The sequence below is a fragment of the Nakaseomyces glabratus genome, chromosome H (assembly GCF_010111755.1).
Source record: "Nakaseomyces glabratus chromosome H, complete sequence".
NCBI lineage: Eukaryota > Fungi > Ascomycota > Saccharomycetes > Saccharomycetales > Saccharomycetaceae > Nakaseomyces > Nakaseomyces glabratus.
Window position 1 is genome coordinate 333,738 of NC_088958.1, and position 25,683 is coordinate 359,420.

At 39.0% G+C, this 25,683-nt stretch overlaps 10 protein-coding genes across 10 annotated transcripts; 7 read left to right on the top strand and 3 right to left on the bottom strand.

Moving 5' to 3' along the window:
* Window positions 1-276: 276 nt before the first annotated feature.
* SPO1 (putative carboxylic ester hydrolase) lies at window positions 277-2,082 on the top strand (the record flags this gene model as incomplete). The annotated part of the gene is made up of 1 exon (XM_446949.2): window positions 277-2,082. The coding sequence occupies one exon, from the start codon at window positions 277-279 to the stop codon at window positions 2,080-2,082; it is 1,806 nt and encodes a 601-aa protein (XP_446949.2).
* Window positions 2,083-2,334: 252 nt separating this feature from the next.
* Window positions 2,335-3,036, top strand: SSP120 (nucleobindin SSP120; the record flags this gene model as incomplete). Its single annotated transcript, XM_446950.1, has 1 exon — window positions 2,335-3,036. One exon carries the CDS (start codon window positions 2,335-2,337, stop codon window positions 3,034-3,036), a length of 702 nt encoding a protein of 233 aa, XP_446950.1.
* Window positions 3,037-3,345: 309 nt separating this feature from the next.
* Window positions 3,346-4,788, bottom strand: GVI51_H03399 (uncharacterized protein; the record flags this gene model as incomplete). The annotated part of the gene is made up of 1 exon (XM_446951.1): window positions 3,346-4,788. The coding sequence occupies one exon, from the start codon at window positions 4,786-4,788 to the stop codon at window positions 3,346-3,348; it is 1,443 nt and encodes a 480-aa protein (XP_446951.1).
* A 940-nt stretch (window positions 4,789-5,728) lies between these two features.
* Window positions 5,729-6,454, top strand: PYP1 (putative phosphoric monoester hydrolase; the record flags this gene model as incomplete). The annotated part of the gene is made up of 1 exon (XM_446952.1): window positions 5,729-6,454. One exon carries the CDS (start codon window positions 5,729-5,731, stop codon window positions 6,452-6,454), a length of 726 nt encoding a protein of 241 aa, XP_446952.1.
* A 313-nt stretch (window positions 6,455-6,767) lies between these two features.
* Window positions 6,768-8,024, top strand: IDP3 (isocitrate dehydrogenase (NADP(+)) IDP3; the record flags this gene model as incomplete). Its single annotated transcript, XM_446953.1, has 1 exon — window positions 6,768-8,024. One exon carries the CDS (start codon window positions 6,768-6,770, stop codon window positions 8,022-8,024), a length of 1,257 nt encoding a protein of 418 aa, XP_446953.1.
* Window positions 8,025-8,437: 413 nt separating this feature from the next.
* On the top strand, window positions 8,438-9,862 carry CBF5 (pseudouridine synthase CBF5; the record flags this gene model as incomplete). The annotated part of the gene is made up of 1 exon (XM_446954.1): window positions 8,438-9,862. The coding sequence occupies one exon, from the start codon at window positions 8,438-8,440 to the stop codon at window positions 9,860-9,862; it is 1,425 nt and encodes a 474-aa protein (XP_446954.1).
* A 602-nt stretch (window positions 9,863-10,464) lies between these two features.
* Window positions 10,465-11,514, bottom strand: SIS1 (type II HSP40 co-chaperone SIS1; the record flags this gene model as incomplete). Its single annotated transcript, XM_446955.1, has 1 exon — window positions 10,465-11,514. The coding sequence occupies one exon, from the start codon at window positions 11,512-11,514 to the stop codon at window positions 10,465-10,467; it is 1,050 nt and encodes a 349-aa protein (XP_446955.1).
* A 668-nt stretch (window positions 11,515-12,182) lies between these two features.
* Window positions 12,183-13,094, top strand: LST8 (TOR complex subunit LST8; the record flags this gene model as incomplete). Its single annotated transcript, XM_446956.1, has 1 exon — window positions 12,183-13,094. One exon carries the CDS (start codon window positions 12,183-12,185, stop codon window positions 13,092-13,094), a length of 912 nt encoding a protein of 303 aa, XP_446956.1.
* A 244-nt stretch (window positions 13,095-13,338) lies between these two features.
* On the bottom strand, window positions 13,339-16,404 carry GVI51_H03531 (RFX family transcription factor; the record flags this gene model as incomplete). Its single annotated transcript, XM_446957.1, has 1 exon — window positions 13,339-16,404. The coding sequence occupies one exon, from the start codon at window positions 16,402-16,404 to the stop codon at window positions 13,339-13,341; it is 3,066 nt and encodes a 1,021-aa protein (XP_446957.1).
* A 7,678-nt stretch (window positions 16,405-24,082) lies between these two features.
* RLP7 (Rlp7p) lies at window positions 24,083-25,036 on the top strand (the record flags this gene model as incomplete). Its single annotated transcript, XM_446958.1, has 1 exon — window positions 24,083-25,036. One exon carries the CDS (start codon window positions 24,083-24,085, stop codon window positions 25,034-25,036), a length of 954 nt encoding a protein of 317 aa, XP_446958.1.
* Between the last annotated feature and the right edge of the window lie 647 nt (window positions 25,037-25,683).

Genomic DNA, 25,683 nt, shown 5'->3' on the forward strand with positions numbered 1-25,683 from the left:
ATAGTCACGTGTTTGAACGTACGTTGTGAGTTTCACGTCTTTTGTTTTTGTGTCTTGCGTATAGAGTTATATGTCACATGATTTGTATAGGCCCGCATACATTGGGGGGGGGGGGGGCGGCAGCGGCATACAAATTAGCTATTATTCTACTATTTCACAGCAAAATGCAGTCCAAGAGTGTTCTCTTGGCTAGCGTAAATATATTTCAATGGTAGAAAATACGCTTGCATACAAGTATACTCTCTGATACAGTCTGTGAGAATTTTCCTTTGTGGGATGTTGGTGGTTTTTCTACTTGCTGTGGCAAGTGCCCTGACCGTGCCCTATGAAGTGGCCTGTCCCGAGTATTCGCTTGTGAGAAATGGTACCATGGGCCTGTGCCACAAGGAGCTGCATTACTTGAGCAAGAAGTCTCGTTTGAAACACGTACAGCTGGATGAGATACTCGCGCGTACCCAGGTCGGCGCTAATTCATCGGTGGTGCACAGATATTTGCCCCGGGTAGCAATTGCTTTATCTGGGGGTGGTTACAGGTCAATGCTGCTAAGTACAGGGTTCTTACGAGGTCTGGACGCTATGGGGCTCTACCACTACTCGGATTATATTGCAGGCATATCTGGCGGGAGCTGGTCGGTGATGGACCTGGTGGTAAACAAATTCCAACTTGGTAAATTAATTTCCGGTTGGGACTTATCTACGTCGATGCTTCCAGGTATGCCCGACGTGGACATAGGTGATGATGACACTGATTTCATATCAGATATGCATCTGGATCACTTGTTGCAACCAAATATAGCCACGCAAAAGAGAAGCCTGTTCAAGAGAGACAACGTAGTTCCTTCCCCTTTGCTAAAGATAAAACAGATACTGTTCCCGAATAATACACTCGCATCAGAAAACTTATTTGAGAAGCTTAGTAAGTTCAAAAACGCCTTGCAATTTTACATCGACTTGCATTTGCATATAAGATCTAAGAGGATCAATGGGTTCCCTATCTCGTTCACGGACTATTGGGCTCAGGCATTGGTGCAAAACATAAAATATCGGCAATTACCAACCCACTTGACATACAGCAAATCTGTCAGGACCAGCAATTATTTCAAAAATTACTTGGTACCAATTCCAATTATAGTGGCTAATTGTAGAAATGGCTTTTTAAAAAATGTCATATTCGAATTTACTCCATGGGAGTTTGGTTCCTGGGAACAGGTATTGGGTCTCTTTGTTAATATAGAGTATCTGGGTTCCCGAATTATAAATGGCGTCTCTCATCAATGTTACAAAGGCCTAGACGATCTGGGTTTCATCGCTGCCACATCGTCTTCGATATTCAATAATGCATTGATCTATGTGTGGAAACTAGCTTCAAAATCTTCAAAGGATGCTATCGCTGCTGTAAAAACCGTTCTGGCAGTTTTTGGGTTAGGCACAACAAAATTTGAGTCTGCTCTTCAAACTTCATCTCAGATTACTGCAGCTTTGGACACAGACTATGCGGTTTACCGCCATAACCCATTTTATAAATACAGTAATATAAAAAATGAATTAGCACAAAATGATTACTTGTATCTAGTTGATGGCGGTGAAGATGGTGAAAACATTCCCATCAGAACACTGGTCCCAAGAAATGTCGACATGATTATGATCATGGATTCAAGTTCTGACAAGAAAAACTATGCCAATGGAGATAAGTTAAAGATAGTCCTGAATCAAATGAAGGAAAAAGAAGGAATTTACTACAGGTATCCAACCAAGATTGTAACTAGTCAAAAGAGGCCCACTATCATTGGTTGTAAACCACCAAGAACCTCAGACACAAAACTTGCACCAATCCTAGTATATTACCCAAACAGTGAAAGATCATCCACCCAGGTAACAAACACATCAACTTTCAAGATGATATACACCTCAGAAGAACAGCAGCTTCTGATAGACCATGGGTACACCCTTGTGACAGGCCATGGAGAACATGACTACCAGAAATGCATGGCGTGCATACTTGTCAAACGATCTTATGACCAAGCATCTATAATACCACCAAAGCAATGCAGCATTTGCTACAGTAAGTATTGCGATAGTTAGTGTTTTTTCATGATACAATGTATCTTGAGAACTGATATATCATTAATCATATATGTCGTTAGGTCTAGTCAAAGCAGTAATTTTGATTTTGATCCCCTTATGAAATTCACGAATTTTCACTGAAAAATTACAAAAATAGAAATTTGAAAAGTAAATACTTCAGAGAATATTACTTGATACAAGGGCTATCTTTGATCTTTAGTATACTTCAAACTCTACCAAATATCATATTGTTACAGATAGAAGACGAAAATGAAGTTTAGCAGATCTGTATTTGCGCTGCTCGCTGTCTTAGTGTCGGCTAATGCTGACGTCAAGGCTAAGGATGATGTAAATGTCGAAGTTGAGAAGCCACCAAATGGCATGTCCTGGGAAGAATGGCATATGGACCATGAACACGAGCTTAAGAAATATACGCCTGAGCAGTTTTTTGCTCTTCATGATGTTAAGAAGAAGGGTTACTGGGATGAGAACGATATTCTGGGTCTATATGGTCTTAACCGTGACGAAGTTATTGGTGCAGGTGACGGTATGGGAGAGCATGATAATTCTGAAAAGATAGATGAGACCACCGCTAAGAATGTGGTCAAGTTCATAATGAAGTTACTTGATGTTAATGATGACACTAGGATTCTGAGAGATGAATACCTGGAATTTGCTAGGAGGGGTAAGAAGCTTCCTGATTTGGGTGTTGGTGTGGGTCATCATTCAGATTTCGAACGTGAATACGAAATCCATCACTGGAATAAGTACCACAAGGATAAGGATGTAAATGTCAAGAATGTCCATAAGGAAGATATTGAGCATGAACTATTACACCATGAGCACGATATTGAACACCAGGAAAAGATACAAAGAGGTGCTGCTAGGGGAACTGTTATTACTGATGATCAATTGGAAGCTAGAATTGAATTGAAAAATATCCCATCTAGATTCAAGAACGGTTACTTTTAAATTCTAACTAATTCACTTCATCAAAGGATAATTTCCTTGGGCTTAACGAAATATCAAGCTTTAATTTAGCATAAACATGCCTCTTCATTTGTTGAGGTCCATATTTACATGCTAATTATCTAGCATCAATAACACGCATACTATGTAAATCAATTCAATTACTTCAAGAATTCTTTTTATCTTTGTGCTTATTTATTATTTTCTTCATCAAGTTGATATGTTATTCATTTTTTATATGCGGATTATGGGCACTAGCAAGTAGCTAACAGCCAAAATAGTCTTGTTGTAGACATGTTTTGATAAATAGCATTATAATTTATGTATTTTCTGCAATATATTGGTCAGAATTTCATTTTCCATTTGTTTACCTTTCACTTCGTGGCATCTAATACCTTTCATATTTAACTGATCTTCATTAAATTTAATCTCACCTTCAGATAAATACACAACATCAGTGATCAGATCATTCCAATTAATGTGGATTGATTTCCGTTCTGTTTTACTGGGATCTTTCGAAGTGCGGTAAACTTCAATCGCACGGCGCATAGAGTCAACTACCATCTTAATGTATGAAATTCCAGACAGAAAAAAAGTCTCTCTATCATATTTGTTATTTATCAAGAGCACTTTTTTCATACTTTTTGTCTCTGAAATAACATCAGCGATATTACCCAATATAATGATGGGTAGTAAACTAGTCATTAAAGAACCAATTGAGTACACCAGCATGTCAGCTTGTTTAATTTCTGCAACAGCTCTTGGGTTACCAACTGGTCTTATTTCTTCTCCATAAGGATTTATATATAAAATTCTTTTTATCGGGGCCGGTAAAGTGCAATCATCCATCTTATCAAAGTTTATCTGAGATTCCTTCAATGCTGGTAGAATATATATAGGATTTGCAAATTCTTCCTCTTCTGTATCATTTATATCTGTCCAAGTGTTTCCTGACTCTTCAACGGAGTCAGTTGTGTCTTGGTTTAAAGAGCTTGATTCATCATTATTTTCGAGTAATTGTACAAATTTATCCTTTGTGATAGAAACTGAGGAGCCTCTGTTCGATGATAGAGTCTCTTCAGAAATATTTTCGTTGTTTTTCTTTGCCTCTACTTTATCCTGTGGCTCTTGTGGTTTAGAAGGGTGACTAATCTGCGACTGTCCCGTTATTACTTCACCATTGGTAAGAAGCGCTGAAATATGGTGTGTATGATTTGTGTTAATACAGGGGATGACATTTAGGTGAGTATTCGCCCTTCCAATTCTCATCATTAACTCTATGGATGCATCAACTGAACCTAAAAACAACCTCACACCTGTTAGAAAGAAATTTCCAATAGAAGCTTTCCCAAAATGGAATGGATTTGAGTTCTTACTCTTCTTGAGTAGTTCTGACTGGACATTTATCAAAAATGGTCTAGCCATGTCTCTAGACTCTACAGGAATGTTTTTCCATATAATGTGCGTACCTTCAACAATCTTGTTCCATTCGTCCTTCGCAGCTTGTGTGTCTTGTGGCAGTCTGTATCCAAATAGCTTTGTTAGTGCTGGGTCTTCGATCAATCTGACGATCCTGGACCTTATATCACCAACAGCGGGACCACCCAATACCCTTAAGATCTCGCTTGTAGACCCACCATTATCAGAGATGGGTAGTACATACGTCAGGTCCTCGCCTTGGTTTATTGACAATTCATTAAAGCAAGGCGTGAGTGAGTTGGTTGCAGTGCCTCCTGAAAATACAACAACTTTCATTTCAAAGTACACTTTCTTGGTTGAATATTATCTATGTTATCGCTTATAGTGTTTCTTACCACCGCTAGATTATATGTTTATATATAGTCTGAGCGTATCAGGGGAAGATTCTTTACAATAGCAGCCCCGCAAAAATAAGAGCTAAAAGTACTAATAATAGCAGAGGCAGGACGTGAGGTTAATTCCACTGAATCTGAAGGCCAGTTCAGTGACAAAGTAATCTGTGCATCGAAGGTTCCCATGTATCCATCACTTGTAAGTGTCTGAATGGCAACACTGGCTAATAGGACCCTTCCACCCCCCCCCCCACCCCACCTACCACCCACTAAATTCTCGAAGAAGAGATACATCCAAGGAAATATTAGCAGCAGAAGCCAAATGAAAACATAGTGGGGCATTCAAAAGTACGTACAACTGGGTATGCTGCACCTTTGCTCTATGATTTTCAGTTTTTGTTTAGTAGGTTTTCTTTCTTTTTTTACGACTAGGAGCTCAGAAAGTTGCGTACACATGCCCATTTTCATAGGTACTCGAACATTGTGTTGAAGGATCTCAGAGATGCATGGAATGGGGGGAAGGGTAGCTACTCCTTTGTTATACACTAATTTCTGTGGATCACAACAAAGAAATCTTCGCAACATGTTTGTATATTGTATTGAACGTTGGTATTCGATGAAAAGAAGGCAGAGGTGACGTATATTGCATTTATTGTTATTATAAACTGGTACGGTACATGGGCTTTGGGACTCATGTGATAGCTATAGTGCCGAGTTATAGTTAACTCTTTGCAATAGTTGGTGATGAAAAATTTGGATAACAATGGGAAATATATATAGGTGTTGTGGTATAGCACAATTTGCATTAAATTGCCAATTGATTTGTGGTTGTCAAATAGCATAAGCAGAATTACGTTTAGAAGAACGATTTGCATTAATACGCCATGGTTAAAGCTGTTATTTTCACTGATTTTGATGGTACTGTCACCAAGCAGGACTCTAACGATTATTTGACCGATACTCTAGGTTTCGGTAAGGAAGAGAGATTGAAGGTCTTCGAAGGTGTTTTGGATGACACCAAGTCCTTCAGACAAGGTTTCTCCGAGATGTTGGAGTCCATCAAGACACCATTCCCAGAATGTATTGAAATTCTTGAGAACAAGATTGAACTGGATTCTGGTTTCAAGGACACCTTCCATTGGGCCCTAGAGAACAATGTCCCAGTTGTTGTTGTATCCAGTGGTATGAAGCCAATCATCAAGGATCTTTTGACTAAGATGGTCGGCGAGGACTCCATTCACAAGTTGGATATTGAATCCAACGAGGTTGAAATTAAGGACAACAAGGAATGGAGAATTATCTACAAGGATGAGTCCCCATTTGGTCACGACAAATCTAGAACCATCAACGCTTACAAGAAGAAGTTTGAGGCTGACTTGAAGGACGGCGAGGAAAGGCCTGTATACTTCTACTGTGGTGACGGTGTATCTGACCTAAGTGCTGCTAAGGAATGTGATCTTTTGTTCGCCAAGAGAGGTAAGGACTTGGTCACTTACTGTAAGAGACAAAATGTTCCTTTCCATGAATTTGACAGTTTCTCTGACATTTTGGCTAGAATGAAGGAAGTTCTAGCAGGTGAAAAGACCGTTACCGAGCTAATGCAAAACTGATAGAATTTTCCCCCAAACTACAAATACCAGATGACCATAATATTTATGAACTGTATATTTATGTCTTTTTTTTATATTAACTAGTTGTAGAATGGTAAAACTAATGAATATTGCAACTCCATCGATGTCTGAACGGCTTAACTCCGAACGGCTTAAACAAAGCTTGGAAAAGAGGGGAACTGCAGGTTAACTCTTACTGACAGTAGAATATATAAAGAAGGCATGATATGAATGGTACTCCAGCTATCAGTTCTAAGATATGTAAAATGGGCTGTAAGAAAACCACTCTAAATTGCAAATACGTTATCTGAAAATGGCAGGGAAGATCAAAGTTAAGAATCCCATTGTGGAGATGGATGGGGATGAGATGACGAGGGTTATCTGGGGGATGGTGAAGGATAAATTGATATATCCATATTTAGATGTTGATTTGAAGTACTACGATCTGTCTATTCAGCACAGAGATGAAACTGAGGATAGAGTTACTGTAGATGCTGCAGAGGCCACCTTGAAGCATGGGGTAGCAATTAAATGTGCCACTATAACGCCGGATGAAGCAAGGATGAAGGAATTCCATTTAAAGAAGATGTGGAAATCTCCAAATGGTACCATAAGAAATATCCTAGGTGGTACAGTTTTTAGGGAACCGATAATTATCCCACGTATACCTAGAATTGTTCCTACATGGAATAAGCCCATAATTATTGGAAGGCATGCGTTTGGGGATCAATATAAAGCATCAGATGCAGTCATCAAAGAGCCAGGGAAATTAGAGCTAGTCTTCACTCCTGCATCAGGTCAGGGCAATCCCAAGACAATTAAAGTCTATGATTATAAATCCCCCGGCGTAGCGCTAGCGATGTACAACACTGACGAATCAATAACAGGATTTGCAAGAGCTTCGTTTGAGCTAGCCATAAAGAGGAAATTACCATTGTTTTTCACTACTAAAAATACTATACTGAAGAAATATGACGGTAGGTTTAAAGATATCTTCCAAAAGATGTACGATGAAGATTACAAGGGTAAATTCAAGGAACTAGGTATAAGTTATGAGCACAGGCTTATTGATGATATGGTTGCGCAAATGATTAAATCCAAAGGTGGGTTTATCATTGCCATGAAAAACTATGACGGGGATGTTCAATCTGATATAGTAGCCCAAGGTTTCGGATCACTTGGCTTAATGACATCGACATTATTGACTCCAGATGGTAAGATCTTCGAAAGCGAAGCTGCACATGGCACAGTAACTAGGCATTACAGGCAGTATCAAAAGGGCAAAGAGACCTCGACAAACTCAATTGCTACAATCTTTGCTTGGTCCCAAGGTATAATCCACAGAGGCAAAGTGGACCAGACACCTGATGTTAGACTATTTGGAGAGATCCTAGAGAGGTCTACAATTGACACTGTCCAGATAGACGGTATCATGACTAAAGACCTAGCTCTAATTCTCGGAAAGACTGAGAGAAAGGACTACGCAAGCACAGAAGAGTTCATAGACGCTGTTGCAAGAAGACTCAAGCGTGAGTTCAATTCCCATTTCAACAAGCCATCGAAACTATAAAAATAGCTCACGCATTTATATATTCAGTAATAGTTAAATAATATTCAATCAATCAAAAAATACCGACGGAAATATGAGACTAGCTTAGCTGTTACGACAAGTCCTTTCCAAGAATGCACAAACCCTAATGATACCAGCCCTAACGATTATCACAGGGGCTGTTTAAGCCCTAGGTCTGAATTTTCAATTTTCTATGTTTTCACTTTCTTTCTGCAAAAAAAAAATTTTCGTCGATGAGCTTGCTTCCTTCTTTGAAAATTTTCACTTTTGATGCGATGAGAGAGGTGATGAGCTTGTAGTAACTAGAATTATAGATACATTATCCATCTGTATTGATTGGTGTACATAAGAAGTAACACTGTTATTACCTGTATTTAGATAATACACAAGTCAGCAAGTGCTATACAGGAAAAATGTCTGAAGAGCATATTATCAAGCCAGAGACTACCAGTCCATCTACCAATGCCAGTGAATGGCCATTGTTGTTGAAGGACTACGACAAGCTATTGGTTAGAAGTGGTCATTACACTCCTATTCCAGCTGGTAGTTCACCATTGAAAAGGGACTTGAAGTCCTACATTAGTTCAGGTGTTATTAACTTGGACAAGCCATCTAACCCATCTTCCCATGAAGTTGTTGCATGGATTAAGCGTATCTTGCGTTGTGAAAAGACAGGTCACTCTGGTACTTTGGATCCAAAGGTTACCGGTTGTTTGATTGTCTGTATCGACAGAGCCACCAGATTGGTTAAGTCCCAACAAGGTGCCGGTAAGGAGTATGTGTGTATCGTTAGATTGCATGATGCTTTGAAAGACGAGAAGGACCTAGGTCGTTCTTTGGAGAACCTGACTGGTGCTCTTTTCCAAAGACCACCTTTGATTTCTGCTGTTAAGAGACAGCTTCGTGTCCGTACTATATATGACTCTAACTTGATTGAGTTCGATAACAAGAGAAACTTGGGTGTTTTCTGGGCCTCCTGTGAAGCTGGTACTTATATGCGTACTTTGTGTGTTCACTTGGGTATGCTACTAGGTGTCGGTGGTCACATGCAAGAACTGCGTAGAGTTAGATCCGGTGCTCTATCAGAAAACGATAACATGGTCACCCTACATGATGTTCTTGATGCCCAATGGGTTTTCGACAACACCAGAGATGAATCTTACCTAAGAAAGATCATTCAACCACTAGAGACTCTATTGGTCGGCTACAAGAGAATTGTTGTCAAGGACTCCGCTGTCAATGCTGTTTGTTACGGTGCCAAGCTAATGATTCCAGGTTTGTTGCGTTACGAAGAAGGTATTGAACTATACGATGAAGTTGTCTTGATGACCACTAAGGGTGAAGCCATTGCTGTTGCCATTGCTCAAATGTCTACTGTCGACTTGGCTACATGTGACCACGGTGTTGTCGCTACTGTTAAGAGATGTATAATGGAGAGAGATCTATATCCAAGAAGATGGGGTCTTGGTCCAATTGCTCAAAAGAAGAAGCAATTGAAGGCTGATGGTAAGTTGGACAAATACGGTAGAGTCAATGAAAGCACACCAGAAGACTGGAAGAAATCATACGTCCCACTGGACAAGAGCGAAGCTTCTGAAAGCTCATCTGATGCCAAGAAGGTTGAAGAACAAGTAAAGGAAGAAGTTGAAGAGCCAAAGAAGGAAGAGAAGGAAGACGAGAAGGAAGACGAAGAACCAAAGAAGGAGAAGAAGGAAAAGAAGGAGAAGAAGGAGAAGAAAGAAAAGAAGGAGAAGAAGGAGAAGAAGGAGAAGAAAGAAAAGAAGAGAAAGGCTGAGGATGAAGGTGAAGAGAAGAAGAAGAAGAAGTCTAAGAAATAAACAATCATGCATACCACAAATTATTCGTGAGAATTTTATTTTATATTTGTTACACTATATTTACGGTCCAAAACTGTTGACCATTTAGCACTCTATAACATTCTGTATTTTATAATCTTTAAACATAGAGGATTTCATCGGTAAAATAATGTTGATCTCTTTATGAAGAGATCATTCTTTTTGGTCTTTTAATATTTAGTTTTGTCATTTATGACATAGAGTGATTTAAGTTCAAAGCGAATTTCTTGTACAAAAGAATGTTATAGTACGGTCAACTGAATGAGACCCAAATAGCAATCAAAACCCATTATAAAATATTAATATGTTTGAATGTATGCGTCTATGTAATAGGGATTTTATAATCTATATAATATACAATAATTGAAGAATGCCAATGCCTAGTAGAATAAGAATGGAAGCATAGAATCGAATAAGTAGCTCAAATTATAGAAATAAGAGGTCATTAAAGCTACTGCTGTCATTAGAGTTTCGTAAACTCACCAACTGGAAATGAAAGGAAATATTGTCTATCAGTACTCATCATAACTTTTCATTTTTTTTTTCTTTCTTTAAATTTGGGAGCGTATATTGTGTAGATATGTTTAGAAGTTCTCGTCGATGGCCTGTCTTTGTTTATCTGTCAAGGAGATAGGGTAGTCGACCTTGTAATTCACGATCATGTCACCTCTTTGACCTGGAGTTTTTGGAATAGGCATACCTTGGCCTGGGTAGGTAGATTTCTCAGATGGTTGAATAGGTTGGATTCTTGATACAGGCAGTGTTCTACCGTCGATAGTTTGAATAGTCTTATTGAAACCGAGTAGAGACTCCTTGAATGTCAATGGCAGTGTGTATATCAGGTCGTTACCGTCACGAGTGAAAAATGGATGCTTCTTTTCCTGGATGATAAACTGCAAAGTCTTTCTGCGGCCAGTGGCAGGGTTATAGTCACCGTAGTTCTTGTAGGTAATCTTTGTACCAGCTTTCCAGCCTGGTTTCAACTGGATATCGACCTGGGTCTTCTCTGGAGCACCATTAGGGCCCTTTCTACCGATCATGAAGGTCTTCTTCTTACCAGTGTACAGGTCTTCCAAGCTCACGGACAAGTTAACTGGGACGACTTCTTCCTCAGGCTGTGGGCTAGAGGCAGACCTGAACCCGCCTGGCATACCACCCATGCCACCCATGCCGCCGCCCATGCCGCCGTGCATTCCACCGCCCATGCCTCCGTGCATGCCACCCATACCGCCAGGCATGCCTCCGAACGAACTGTAGCTGAAGCCATCGTCGGCGGCACCAAACGGCGAGCTCCCACCGAAGAACTGCGAGAAGATGTTGAACGCGTCGTCGTTGCTGAAGGCGTGCGCACCGCCAGCGCTGCTGAACCCACCACCTCGGAACCCACCGGCTCCCCCGAACGCAGGACCACCGTTTCTGGCGGCCTCGAGCCCGTACTGGTCGTAGACCTCTCTTTTCTGCGGATCGCTCAGGATCTCAAACGCCTCGGAAATCTCCTTGAACTTCTCAGTGTCACCAGTAGGCTTGTCTGGATGGTACTTCAACGCAGCCTTCCTGTAACCTTTCTTAATCTCTTGCTCATTGGCACTTGGGGATATACCCAATAGATCATATAACTTTGTCTCTTTAACCATTGTCGCTTGTAGTCTTTAGGTATCCGTTTGGTGCAGTCAAGAAATAGAAGTATTATAGAATAGAGTTATATATATATGTAATTGGGATTTTTATGAAGTATCCGAGTATATATACTGTGCCCAACTGCAAGGGAGTCGCACACTAGAAGCTTCTAGGCAGTTCTACCTGTCTCTCTGTATGTACCTTATTAGCAGAGGGGGGCTCCCACTATATAACCTCTCTAGCTCTCCCACCTAGCTCTCCCACCTAGCTCTCTGCCCAGCAATTGAGACCTGGAAGTACAAGAGATAGACAGAAGCCTTTAATCCACCCCCACGACCTTCTAGAACATTCTCGAACACACCAAATAAGCGAAAACTTGCTTTGCGGCCTTTTTTGTGATTGTGCTACTGAGTATGAAGTGATACGGAGCATGTTTGCATCGTGTATAAGTATATGTGAGTATATACACATGTACGGGTATGTGATCATGTGATTTTGAAAAATAGTTATACCCAAAATCAGCTCTCTCGATGTGTGGTCCTTTGGTTCAAGCTACTCTGTCTCTCTCTCTCTATGACTATTGAAATAGTGGGTTTAGGTAGTTACAAAAGTGGGCTTTATCTGGTATACATTTATATCCCCGCCAGATTTGTGCTACTCAAGATAGGAATAGATACAGTCCCTGATGTCTGTTTTGCTGGTTTCTGCTGGGTATGACCACACTATAAGGTTCTGGGAAGCACTCACCGGTGTGTGTCTGCGGACTATACAGCACCCTGACTCGCAGGTGAACAGGCTGGAGATCACAAACGACAAGAAGCTGTTGGCTGCTGCTGGGCATCAGAACATCAGGCTCTATGACATAAAGACGAGCAACTCCAACCCTGTGGCGTCTTTCGAAGGGCACAGAGGGAATGTGACCTCGGTTTCCTTCCAGCAGGATAACAAGTGGATGGTGACTTCGAGTGAGGACGGTACTATCAAAGTATGGGATATACGATCGCCGTCTGTGCCCCGCAACTACAAGCACAACGCGCCCGTGAACGAGGTGGTCATCCACCCGAACCAAGGTGAACTAATATCCTGCGATCGCGACGGGAACATAAGGATATGGGACCTAGGGGAGAACCAATGCACCCACCAACTCACACCAGAGGACGATGTGCCCTTGCAGTCGCTGTCTGTGGCTAGTGACGGGTCGATGCTGGTGGCCGCTAATAATAAAGGTAACTGCTACGTTTGGGAAATGCCAAACCACACAGACGCTTCGAACTTGAAGCCCGCAACTAAGTTCAAGGCGCATCCTTCTTACATTACGAGGGTGCTGCTTTCCTCTGATGTCAAACACATGGCGACGTGCAGCGCTGACCATACGGCAAGGATATGGTCCGTGGAAGACAACTTCAACCTGGAATCCACACTAGATGGCCACCAGAGATGGGTATGGGATTGCGCTTTCAGTGCAGACAGCGCCTACCTAGTCACTGCATCATCTGATCACTACGTGAGGTTGTGGGATCTCTCAACAAGAGATATAATTAGACAATACGGTGGCCACCACAAAGGTGCCGTTTGTGTCGCGCTCAATGATGTATGATCCCACATCTAGGCCTAAGAATAGGACAAACGAGACCATATATACTATTTAAGATATTCTTCAAAATACTCCCATGACTTAATATACTATAATGCATACCTGTTCAAAATTTATACCGTCATCCTTTGAAAAATCAAAAAGCATAACAGGAATCATATAAGCTGCTATCTATTATGCACTTCTGTAATAACATATTTCTTATATATAAGTTTGACATTATGAACTATCTATTGTGTCATAAACGCTATACAAATTTAGATAGATCCGATAAATAACCAGTCAATTGTGTGGAAAATGAACCCAACAATAACCATGCAGGTGTATAACTCTCTTCATCAATAACTAAATTTCCAACAGTCTTACCAAACAACTGGGATGTGCAATCAGCTAGCTGAAATGTTGTGACCCCATCCATAGACTGATAGAAGGCACACAAATCGTTGAAGAATGTCTGCATTCCATGCTGATCTGAGTTGTCCGCGTTTGGTAACAACGTGAGGATATTCTCTCTGAAAAATTTGACTAAATTCGATCCGATGTTATAGTTTTCATTACCTGAGATCAGCTCTAGCGATTCTAATGCATTTGGGAGTATTTTTTCTTCCCAAGACCTCTCCAGTTCTTCAGTGTTACAATTAGCTCCGAAATACTTGTCATCTAATGAACGCAACGTTTGTAAAAGTTTCAATTGCTGTTTCAACAACCGAAGAAACGTTGTCACGGTTTCCAGCTTCTTGTTGACAAGAGTCGATGGCAAATCTATGGTTGACTTTGAGATAATGTCATAGAAAGTATTGGCGAGGATTTCCCATTTATCCTGGGTTGTTTGATCAATCGACTTGAATTGGAGGAGCATACGGGAGATGTAATTTAGTATGGCCACATATGTCAGTGTGTCACACTCAATTATCCAGTCATACAACTCTTCGGAGATCAATAGGTTATACATCTGTGGGGATATTGCTCCAGAACTTGAGAGAAACAAGTTGTTTGCAAGTCTTTCGAAGTTCAAGAAGCGCACATTCTCAAACAATGTATTGCAATGAATGTGATACAACGACTGTAGAGCAGCTGTGATATCTGTGTCGGTACCCGCGGGTATAATCCCAAGGGGTATTTCTGGCAACCTCCTCCCAGATACAACAACGATACCTGCCTCTAGTGTGCTGTCAGAATCTGATTTCACGTCAGGCTTCTCATCATGATCAACATCCACCCCAGACACTGGTTCTCCATCCTTGTCTTCTATACGTGTGTCTTCAGTCTCAGTGATATTACCTGTAGCTGAAGATGAGTTTTTGTTCTCACCGGAAACACTAGACTCTTCCTCACCACCTGGCAACCAGTCCTTTAACAGGTCGCTGATAAACAACCATCGTTCAACAGATTTTGACCAGAACAGGCCGGGCCTTCTGGATTCTCGTTGTTGCAAATCAAATTTTTCAGTCTGTTGCGCACTAGCAACGTCGCCGTCATGGTGGGAGTGAGCATCGGAGACAACAAACCTTGACCCTGGAGTTGATATAAAAGAAGAGAGGTTCTTTGTTAACGGGTTGTAAAAGATATTCCCATTTTCGAAGTATGTGGCTGAGCCGCCAATGGGTAAATGGAAGTCACTTTGCGCTGTCGAGCTGACAGTTGTTGCTGAGCCTGTTAATGACATGGGGGAGTCAGATAAACGAGGGGAATCTCTCGAGGGTCCTATTATTGTTGGAGCAGAGTAACGGGTTACACTTTTAGTTGCTAAGTGCCTTCTTGAATTGATTTGATCTACGCCGTTTTGAGACCAATCATCTTTTAATTTCGTCTTAATATCTCTATCATTGGGGATAATTGATGTTGGGGAGGGACTATTTCTATTGCCACCTGGAAGAGAAGAATCAGAGTAATGCCTGTGAACCACGTTACGTTTGAGTTGTGGTGGTCTAGAAGAACTCGTCTTTTGTTGCTGTTCCAACAACATCGATAATGAATCGTCTGTGGTTAATTTTAACCCACAATAATGGTATTTGGATTGGCCTCTCATCCCCAATCTTCTTGTGGTTAATTTTGGATACAAAGATCTTATCAGCTTGCCGAGAGTGGCCTGTGATAAAGGTTTTAGGCCGTTTTGTGCGCAAGATGAGACGTATTGAGCGAATATTCTCCCCCGACGAACGTATGCACCAGGCTGCAAGATACAATTTTTCATTAACCATAGAGATGCAAAAGCCTGTTTAGATCGTTCACGAGCCTGTTCCGCACTTTGCTTTTCTAGCTTAGATCCATTTTGATTATCCAAGTTTAACACTTGGAGTTCAGCCTCTCTTACCTGAACTGCAAACTCCCCTACTGTTTTATCTATATTTTCCTCTGCGATCTTCTTAGCTACAATTTCTGGAGTTGTGTTATGTTCGGAATGATGACCACTATCGGTATTTGAGAGTAAAGACTTTGCATTTTTTGAGTTCGGTTTTCTACCTCTTTTACCTTTTGTTGGTTTGCCGTCTTGAGATTTCCCAGAATGTGGTTTTGTAATCCGCATGCTCCGCTTACCTGAATGAGTTGAGGTACTTGAAAGAGGCGTAACAGCACTCACAGAGGAAACTGGAGTCGATACACTCGTTATTGAAGCAGAATCAGATATACCTCTCAAGTACCCACTCGTACTTCCACTACTACTGCTGCTACCAAGATTTACCTGACCTAGGAAGTTTGGATGCTGTAGTGCTAATGAACCTTCAGAAGCAGCTAATGCTCTGGCATTAGAATCATCTATTAAATGTTGTTCCTGTATCTGTGATGCATTGATATACTGCTGTTGCATGGTACTTGGAAGCCTGTTAGGCACATGCTGTCTTTGTTCCAAAATATAAGGTAGTTGGATAGGTACCCTTTGGTAGTGTATATTTGATGGTGCCATAGGATTTGTGTTTATGATACCTTTATGTTGGTCACTTATTAGACTGGGCAAAAATGGTCTCTGTTGCTGTTGCTGTGGTATTTGGTGTCGTATCATCGTGTAGTCATGCTGCTGTTGCTGCTGCTGCTGCTGTGTTTGGTTATCTATAACACCATAAGGTATATTTGCATTTGGTATATATTGTGTCATCTGTGATCTGTCATATATCCTTCCTTGATTAGCGTTCATGACTTGTTGTGAGTTATAATCTGGTGTTGGTTGACCCGCCGTAAGGATGTTCATCTGTTGTCGTTGTCGGTTTTGGTACTGCTGTTGCTGATTCACGGTAGACTGTGTATTGCTACTTGGAATAGAATCATCTCCAGTGTATCGTACGTATGACCCAGCTTTTTCGTTGCTGTCTCTCATGATTTGCGTTTTTCTTCACCGACTCTTCTCGATTTAGATAGTACCGTCACTAGGTTCAAGTAACCCGATTAAGATTGTGCCAAGGTAGGTTAGTAAAAAAGGTTAGTGCTATTCGATGTTTGTCAAAATCTGATCTTACTCAATGTATATCAGTCTCACAATATCAAATTGGCTTTTATTCCAATAAAATCGATGGCTTTCCCTTGAAAATTGCTTGCTCTTGTTCGGTTGACACTCAAAATATTCGTGTAGTGAATACTTGCTTACTTAACTCTCTTCGAGGTTTTTCTGTTAGCTAAGACCCTGTTGTGAAATTTAGTCGAAAAAGACCTTGCCTTTCAAATTTCTTCAACTAGAAAAAGTAGCGAAAAAGAAAATAGTGAATTGAAAAAAAAAATCAATTGAAAAAAGGAGAGAAACTGATTAGGTAAACCAATCGATAAATGGGAAGCGTAAATCCAAACTATTCTATTCACTAGAAATGCGAACACCTAATGATTATTATTCAGTTAGTCTTTTTGAATAGAAATACTCCTTCAAAAGAAATAGTGTGAGTGCTTTGGAGATCTTCTTACGTCTGTGGATGACTTCTAATCAGTGTTGGAAATGATCACAGCTTACTACCAGGATAAGAAAGTGTAAAGCTGCAATATAACAGAAGTAAGAACCAAAAATATCAAGCCTCTCTTATTCTGATTTGGTTTTAACAGTTCAGTTACAAATGTATGGAACAATTTTTACTGCTCTGGTGGAAACCGTGGTATATCTAGAGAAACACAATTCAAATGGTGCAAGAATGCTTGATGTGTCTTGTTTCTGTTGCAAATTGTCGAAGTGAATATCTTGACGAATATCAACCCCGTCCTTAAATAAATTGATGAGGATTTGATATAATATTACCCTGATATTACTAGAATCTGTTTTGTACTTGCCGATTTATATTGGCTTTTAAAGATAGGTCACTTGGAAAGGAGAGAATATTTTATTGAGAAAAAGAGTATTTGTTGAAAGAATTCGACAGACTTTTATTCCTTTTTAAAAGTAATTTTCTTTCTTTCTTCCTCCAAGACTATTTTATAATTCAATTACAGTCTCTCGAACCTAAGAATATTTGGCAATTGCTTACTATTAAAATCTTAGCTTCCCTTTTGCCAAAATTCAAAAAAAAAATACCCAGTCTCCTCTTTATTATCAACAGGAACTCACAGAGTTAAACTTGTGAATGTTCTCACTAAAAATACGTAAATCAGTATCAGAAAAACGTCGATCTTCTATGCCTTCTTTTCTGTGATGATGTTCTTTCTCCTTTTGCTGAAATTCTTTTTCTTCGCGTTTTCTAAGGATGTCGAAGCTTTTCCTTTTTTTTTTTCCTTCTGTATTCACTGTCAAATTCTTCTACGGTATTGTCTGATAAATCAATACAAACGACAGTAGAAAGAAACTTCGCAATGATATGCCGGTGGGATAATTCGAGGATAGCTAAACAGAAAAGAATATTTTCCAGGTGTGGAATACGAATCTAATCTCTTGGAGTAAAATTTCGAGAACAAAATAGTAAGCAGTTCTCGAGATGAAAAGATAGCTGAGAAAAAAGAAAAAAGACAATCGAGAATAGCTTAAACAAAGGGGGTGTGGAGAAGTCACTAATATATGAAAAGCAGCGGTCTTCTATCCTCTTGCGCTTTCTTTTAAAATTAACTAGAGTTATAGGTCTAGAATCAACGTGCTATGATATCTATTGCCTGAAAGTATTGTAACTCTAGCTATAAGCAACTCCTAATTCTCAAAAATCGAATAACTAAAGTTTTTGTCTTAACTCTTCTTGGATAGAGATGTAATAATATTCAATCAGCAAATTTTTTGGGATGTGAAAATAACCAGTAGAAATAACTTGACTTGAATGTTATTTGGTTGATGTATTTGATTTGGTGTTAGTAGAGTTGAGGCAACTTTTTTTAAGAAGTTGCAAATATTCTTAATATGCTTATGGATAGAAAAAACAATTTCTTCTTAATATTAATATTCAGTGGAAAAAAATATGATAATCACTACTGTGTTTCAATAGAAATAAAAAAATAAACTTGGAATAGTTTTAAAAATTTAGTGATTTATAGTAAAAGTTGTTACTGAATTTTCCACTCATATATTTATATGTCAAACTTCAAAATCAAAATAAAAATGGGATGAAGAAGAAAAAATGTGTGCTATAAGCTGCGGTAATATGATGTGATGGCCTTGATAATTAGTAAGTTAAAATTGAAAAATAAAAATGTGGGATGAAATATTTATCAAAGTTCCGAATTTTCTTAATCGAATTATTGTTAAGTATTTATTCCAAACTTATGGCGTCTCTATTAGTATTGTTGCGATGATGCAATGAAATTCTTTAATAGAGTGCTTCTGGCCTTTTCTTGTTTTTCCTCCAAAAAAAAAAGTGGGGTGTTATACTTATAGTATTTTAGCTGATTTAATCAATGCGTGACTTTCGATATGATAAATTTTTTTTTGTCTATTGTCTTTCCCTTCAATTCAATTCAATGACTTGGCATATAATGCACGATCTCGGATTAGTAAAAGAAGGTGTAAATAAAAATAGACGTATTCCCGGTCAACGGTAAATACAGTAAGATGAAATAACGGTACTTAGTTCTATTTTATTTTTTGTAATATCTTTCAAGTGAATGACAAGGGAAACAAAGAATAGTCTATCAAAAAGGACAAATTAAGGGAAAGTAAAAACTATTAGGAACCAATCAATCCATCAAAAAAAAATACAAAAACTACACAAAGGGAAAATAAAATGACGTTATTGAAACAACTTCTTATAAGAACTAAAAAAGTCACATCCCGGGAAAGAATGTTGGCTATAGAAAATGGAAGTTTGACGGTAATGTTTGTATCCGATCGCCAACTGGAAAACCTTATATAACAATATGAATTTGACCATTTAGTAATATTTTGGATGCTTTTCATCTTTTTTTTTTTTCCTGGTATAGCATTAGCAAGAAGGAGGGGGGGTCCAATATTCTATAATTTCATATGAACTCTCGTATCTTTCTAGAAGGAGCTACGTAGGATCTTCACGATTTCATTTATCTTCCGAGTATCTTGTAAGGTATTAGCTAAAGATTTCGACTTATCCATTTTGGTCCTTTTACCTTTGTTCATTGTAAATGGTTAATGAAAATCCATCTTTCTCTATTCGTAGTTTCCAGGCTACTTTCAAGGGGAAGTTCTTACTTTTCAGATTTTCATCTTCTCCATGGCCAACAGGTCACGCAGAGACCAAGAAGCACCGTAGCTCAATCTTTTCTTTTACAGAACGCGATTTCCACTGAATTGCCGTAGCTTTACTAATATAATGTAATGATCAAGTAATTTGCAATTTTTTTCAGTTTTTTGTCATTTTGTTTTTCTTTCTTTTTTATCAAGGCTCCCTTATGCTTTGTACAGTGTGTTCTGAGTAGGAATTAGAAGCCAATCTCCTGCTTCTCAACTTTCACCTGGATCGAATCATTCTTCGAAGGAATCCCAGACACAGAGGAGAACTGGTGGAAGGGGGAGCAGCTGAGAAAAGCCTGATGTTGCTGCGGGATTATTGCACGGGAGAAGAGGGGATGGATATTACTTAATTTATTTCTAATGTTCACACATAAGGAGGATTCGATGCATAATCTTCGGCACAGTTGGGGTTGTACGGTTGTCCTTACTCTTCTGTTGTTCTCTACCCCTCCATCCCCCGAGAGTTCCTCCTTCGAAAAGAGGGCTCCCTTTATGTTTCATTGCTATGAAAAACCAGGAAATCATCCATGGAAGCTTCCATGGAGCCAGAAGGTTTCGCTTCAGGATCGCCTGTTTCGGTGTTCTTGGCGGATACTTACTGTAAATAATATTGATATCCGGGTATAGTACTGTTATGTGCGATCGGTAATTTTACTACTTCATTCAGACAAGATAAACCTAATTCGCTTTTTCAGTTGTTTCTTCTGTAACTTGTTCTTTGTATTGTGCTATACTTTTTTTCTATTAGATGTTCTATTTGCCATATGATAAAACTATGAAAAGTAGGATTTTTGTGCCTAATCTATTTTGATAAGTTGGTGCTACGCGTCGGATGGAGAACAATGGGAGGAAGACCGCGTTAGGATGTCCCCCAACACTGATGGAATAGAACACGTAAGAGTCACGAAACGCAGTCAACGGTGTTAAAAAAAACCCATCCAGGCGTCGGTGGGAGAAAAGTTAGAAAAGGAGCCCCATCAAAGAAGAGCATGTGTGAGAATCCCTGGAGGGAAAATACGTAAAGATAGAGAAATTCGAAAGAATGAAAAGAAACGGTCACTACGTTACAACTGTTGGATCTGATCACATATCGGCCAATATCTGCCTACCAACACTTTACTGTATATGGATTTAAGGTTCGTGGACAAAAGCTAGGTTGAATTCTCTGACAATTGTCTTTTACGTTGATAATAGCATTCTACCATACTTCTGGTATAGTTGTACGGATGGTATATAGTATATATATTTTTGATAAAATAAGCTTTTAGTTACTGCCTTCTTCAGCGAAACTATCTAAGAAACATCAGCACAGGACCAAAATTTTATCAATTTTTATATAATTGATGATAAAAAGCCAACGAAAAAGAAATAGTTTGATTGTGCTGAAAGACAAAAAGAAATGACGTAGCAAGATCCCCTTCCTGTGTGTGGACTTGTCAATGTTGTTGTTCTAGTTGCGTAGTGGGAGCGAGGGGAAGGGAAATGGTAGACCAGCAGTTACCTGAACAGGCGTTCGCTATTTGTACGACGTTTTCTAGTAGATTCAGTGTATTCTCCCTTTTGAAGAGGAAAGGTCCAACTGGGCTGGTTGACATTAAGGTTTCCACCCTTGTCGTGCGAAGGTTTCTTGGGATATTTATATTTTCCTAGTCTGTACGGGTTTTATTCTCTGCTGGTTCTCTCGAGAAGGATGCAGTACAGGAACTTGTCATACCCACTGACCATCTTCTCTATCAAGTCTGATCGCAGCGAAAGTTGCGATTCCCTTATCACTATCAAGCTACCAGAACCTATTGAACTTGAAAAAATGATGGGTACTTCTTAAGTCTCACGTTGTAATGAGGGGACAAAATATTACAATATCTTTCAACCCCGATCTGAAAAATTATGTACAAGATGCAGGCCGGTTGTCAGACCACGATGTATGTCACGTACCTATCAATACTGGCGGTGAGTTATTCTAGAACTTTCTATGTAAGTTACAAATGGTGAGCATTTCTTGGCGACTCCAATTCTCTTTTTTTGATTAAAGATTATTGTGGTCATCTCTTCATCGGTCGAAGATATTTGATTGTGAGGTTATAGCGAGAGATACATACAAAGTCAATTCCATATTTAAACACTTGTGATAAAGTTTAGCATGGTGTGATCTAAATCAGAGCTCAAAAAAGTGTGTTGGCTTGTCAGAGGCGTATCAGACTTTGAGTTCCTCATTACATTTACTTGACCCGAACTTCGTATAGTTCAAAACTACTTGTAACAGACTCTTTATACAAAATTGTGTTACCCTTGACCGGTGATAGTACGAGAAATTCCCATCTTCAAAAAATGATGTTTTCTAGTCCTTTTCTTCAATGGTAAAAAATTGGGTAACTGGGTATTTCTTCGGTACTGTTCCTATGCGGCAACAGTATCAGAGCTGTGGGAAAAATCATAAAGGGTAATATGAAAGTTAAGGCACTTTCCTAAAACTACGTAAGTGTCTTAGTAAGACATGTCAAAGGACCACTCAATTCACCTCTTGGCAACGCAAGAGAGTTCAAATGAATGAAGGAATCCTTATTGAAGGCAAGATATGAAAGTACTACAGTGAACCTCAGGAGCAAACAATGTGCCGTATGATTTCTATGCAACGGGTGCTTCATGCGCACTTGTTGTTTACTTCCATCTTCCACTTACTCTATCGTACAAAAAATATTGAGCACAGCACGCAGAAATAAGAACAAAAAGGGCAGACTAAAGCCGGGAAACGAAAAAATGTACGTAATGCATTATTAATAAAGCAAAGAAAAGCTACAAAAAAAGAAAAGGTAAATTAGCAAATCCACAATTGACAGAAAAAGGAAAGAGCTATTTTGCTTATTATAGAAGTATTTGTAATTGATTTGACATAATTTTTTGACAACAATTTTCAATTTTCAATTTTCAATTTTCAATTTTATCCTTTTTTTGAAATTCTAGATGATTTGTGCGGCCACTACTGGAGGAGAAGAACTAGAAGGCAGATAAAGTATTCGAAGATAACGTTGCGGAATTTGTATCGCTTACTCTTTCTGTTGGGCTTGTTTTCTAGGAGAAGGGTTGAATACAACATCGGTACGGGTTATTCTAGTAGGAGAAATGGCTCAACAAGGAAGAAAATCGGGAGGCGACCGAACAATGGGGCAATGCCCCTTCCCAGTCAAGCAACTCGAAACTCGAATTTTGCTGATAATCACATGCATCTTGCCCGGGCCTGTGTGAGTCTCTTTAGTCCCTACCTGGCCTTCCATTGTTTCATCATTTGTTTGTGCCCATTGTTTCCAACAAGACCTGCGTCATTTGTTATAGGATAGTATAACCTAGAAATGAACGGTAGATAAGAACCGAGCAACTGAGATGCCATTGTTCTCAATTTGAAACAATGCTAGTGTGCTAAGTGTTGTAAATGCCGGAAGAATTAAGATTCACATGAAAGAGGAAATTTCTGTTCTTAGTCATTGCTTTATAATAGCTAAACTAGAAATAAATGCGAATAAGTGCACCTCCCTCTATCTCTACATCTTGACACCTTTTTTTATTCCATTTCTGGTCTTGGACCTTCTAATTGTGGACCTTCTATTGGTCATTTAGAGGAATCCCATGTTATAAAGTGGTTGCTTCTTCTGAAAAGCAGCCATATTTAGAACACGTACTGCTATCTGTCTTCAATTTAAAATAACTACAAAAATAGTAGTGTTAAGAAATTGGCGAAACAAAATACAACTGTTGCAACTAAAAGCTCTAATAAGAACAAAGCGAAAATCCGATTCTCGGTTTTTGAAGGGGGCGGCCAAGAGATTTCAGTATTGACCTAACAAGTTAGTAATGGTTTAGTAAGTTATGTATATCCCTTCTTGTAAATTTCTCCTAATCTTTAACACACATGAAAATCATGTAGCGCCCAGTAATTTGCCTGTTTTGTTCATTTTGCCAATACTAGCGTAATACACCTTGAGTGAACACAGCCATGTGAAAGAGCATGGCAAGAGGCATCATATAATTATTCCAATTGCGCATAAACAACCAGAAATCTTTAGTTCTATAACTAGCTTCTTATTTGTTTTCATACTATAATGATGCGATTGCCAACACTCGCCTATGCAAAGCCAAACGCTGTTCTGTTATCACTTCAAAACTAAGAAGGTCACGTCCATACGTCTACAGTGAGTGTATATGAAATTTTTTTTTTTTCAAAATTTTGAAAAATTCCAGCTTTCTTAGGCGATGAGCATCGCAATCGATGAGATGATTTAGAAGCACTATTAGCATGCCTTTATTAGCTGTGATCTCGTTTCTTGCCGAAGTGTATTTATTGTTAAGTTAGGTACTTTCTTTCAAGTAGCAAAGCCCTATAGATCAGGAAATATACTTCGCCATGTCTGATATCACTAACGAAAAGAAGCCGCTAAACAGCGACCCAGAGATTTTACTACGTAAGAGAAGAAATGCTGATAGAACTAGACTAGAGAAGCAAGAGCTTGCTCGTCAAAGACAAGAACAGAGAAAGAAGGAGCAGATCAAGAATAAGAAGAAGTTCATCAGAGCTGAGAGTTTGGTTGCTAACTCCCTTGCTACATCTAGAGAGAAAGAGAGAATCAAGAGAATCTCCAAATTGGAGCACAAGAAGTTGAAAGGAGATGTGTCACATTTACCATCTGAGAAGAATTTCTTCTTGAAAGTTACTGAGAAGCCACAAAGTGAAGAAACAGATGACTTGATCGATGAAGATGAAGAAGATGGATTCGAAAGGGAGAAAGTTGCATACAACGGTGAAGAACAGTTACTGTTTGTATTGAGAGTAAAAGGCCCTGTAGCTGCAAGCATCCCACACAAGGCATACAGAATTCTAAGTACTTTAAGGCTTGAAGAAGTGAATACTGCTGTTTTTATCAAACTGACGGAGACTACTTTCTCACTACTGAAGATAATTGCCCCATATGTTATAGTCGGTAAGCCATCATTGAAATCTATTCGTTCCTTGATTCAAAAGAGAAGTAAAATTGTGTACAAGAGAGAAGATGAGGAAGAAGCTAAAGAAATCATTCTAAATGATAACAACATTGTTGAAGAGAAACTGGGTGACTGCGGTGTTATCTGTATCGATGATATTATTCATGAAATTGCTACACTTGGAGAAAATTTCACTAAGTGTAACTTCTTCTTGCAACCATTCAAGTTGAACAGAGAAGTATCAGGTTTCTCCTCTCTAAATAAATTGAAGAAGCTGGAACAAAGAGAAGTCGAAAAGAAAACCAGAAAGGTCTCCAATGCTTCTACCGCACCAATTGTCCAAATTGATATTGATGCATTGATTGCTAAGATCAACTAGGTCTTTTTCAGTAATTTTCTTCCTTTATTTCTACAGGTTTTAATTTCATTGCCTTTTTTGGTTGAAATTCAACAGTAAAGTACACTTTAGATTTTAACATCCATTATTCACCAGCTTTATAGATACATTTTATAAGGCTTCAAGTCATATAGCGTTTAAATTTCCATATGTATATTAGAATACACTAAGAACTTTCATTTTTACATATAATTTTTTCCAAATTCCCATCCTTTTTACCAATAGATAGCGGTTTAATATAAGGTTTCAACAAGAAATATTTTGTGAAAATCAAAAGTTAATAGTTTCACTGTCGAAAATATGAAAGTTTAAGTTTTCAGTTCATCCCATTGTAGTTATCAAATTTCTGTGTTTCCCGTATATGTGTGCTCTGTATTCATCGCTATCTTGAAACTGGTTATGATCGTTGCGCATGTGACCTGTATCGCTCAAAAGAGCCCGGCACCGGTACCGGGCAAAAGCCCCTAGCAAGCTAAAATGATTCAACTTTCGTAGTAATTTGTTCAACCGGTCACAGTAAAGTCAATGACTAACTTTTGAATCGAGGATGTATTTCCAATTGAAAGCAATGTATATATAAACCATTGTGTTGAAGCTTGTCTTACAGTTTTCTTGTATCCTCCCATTGT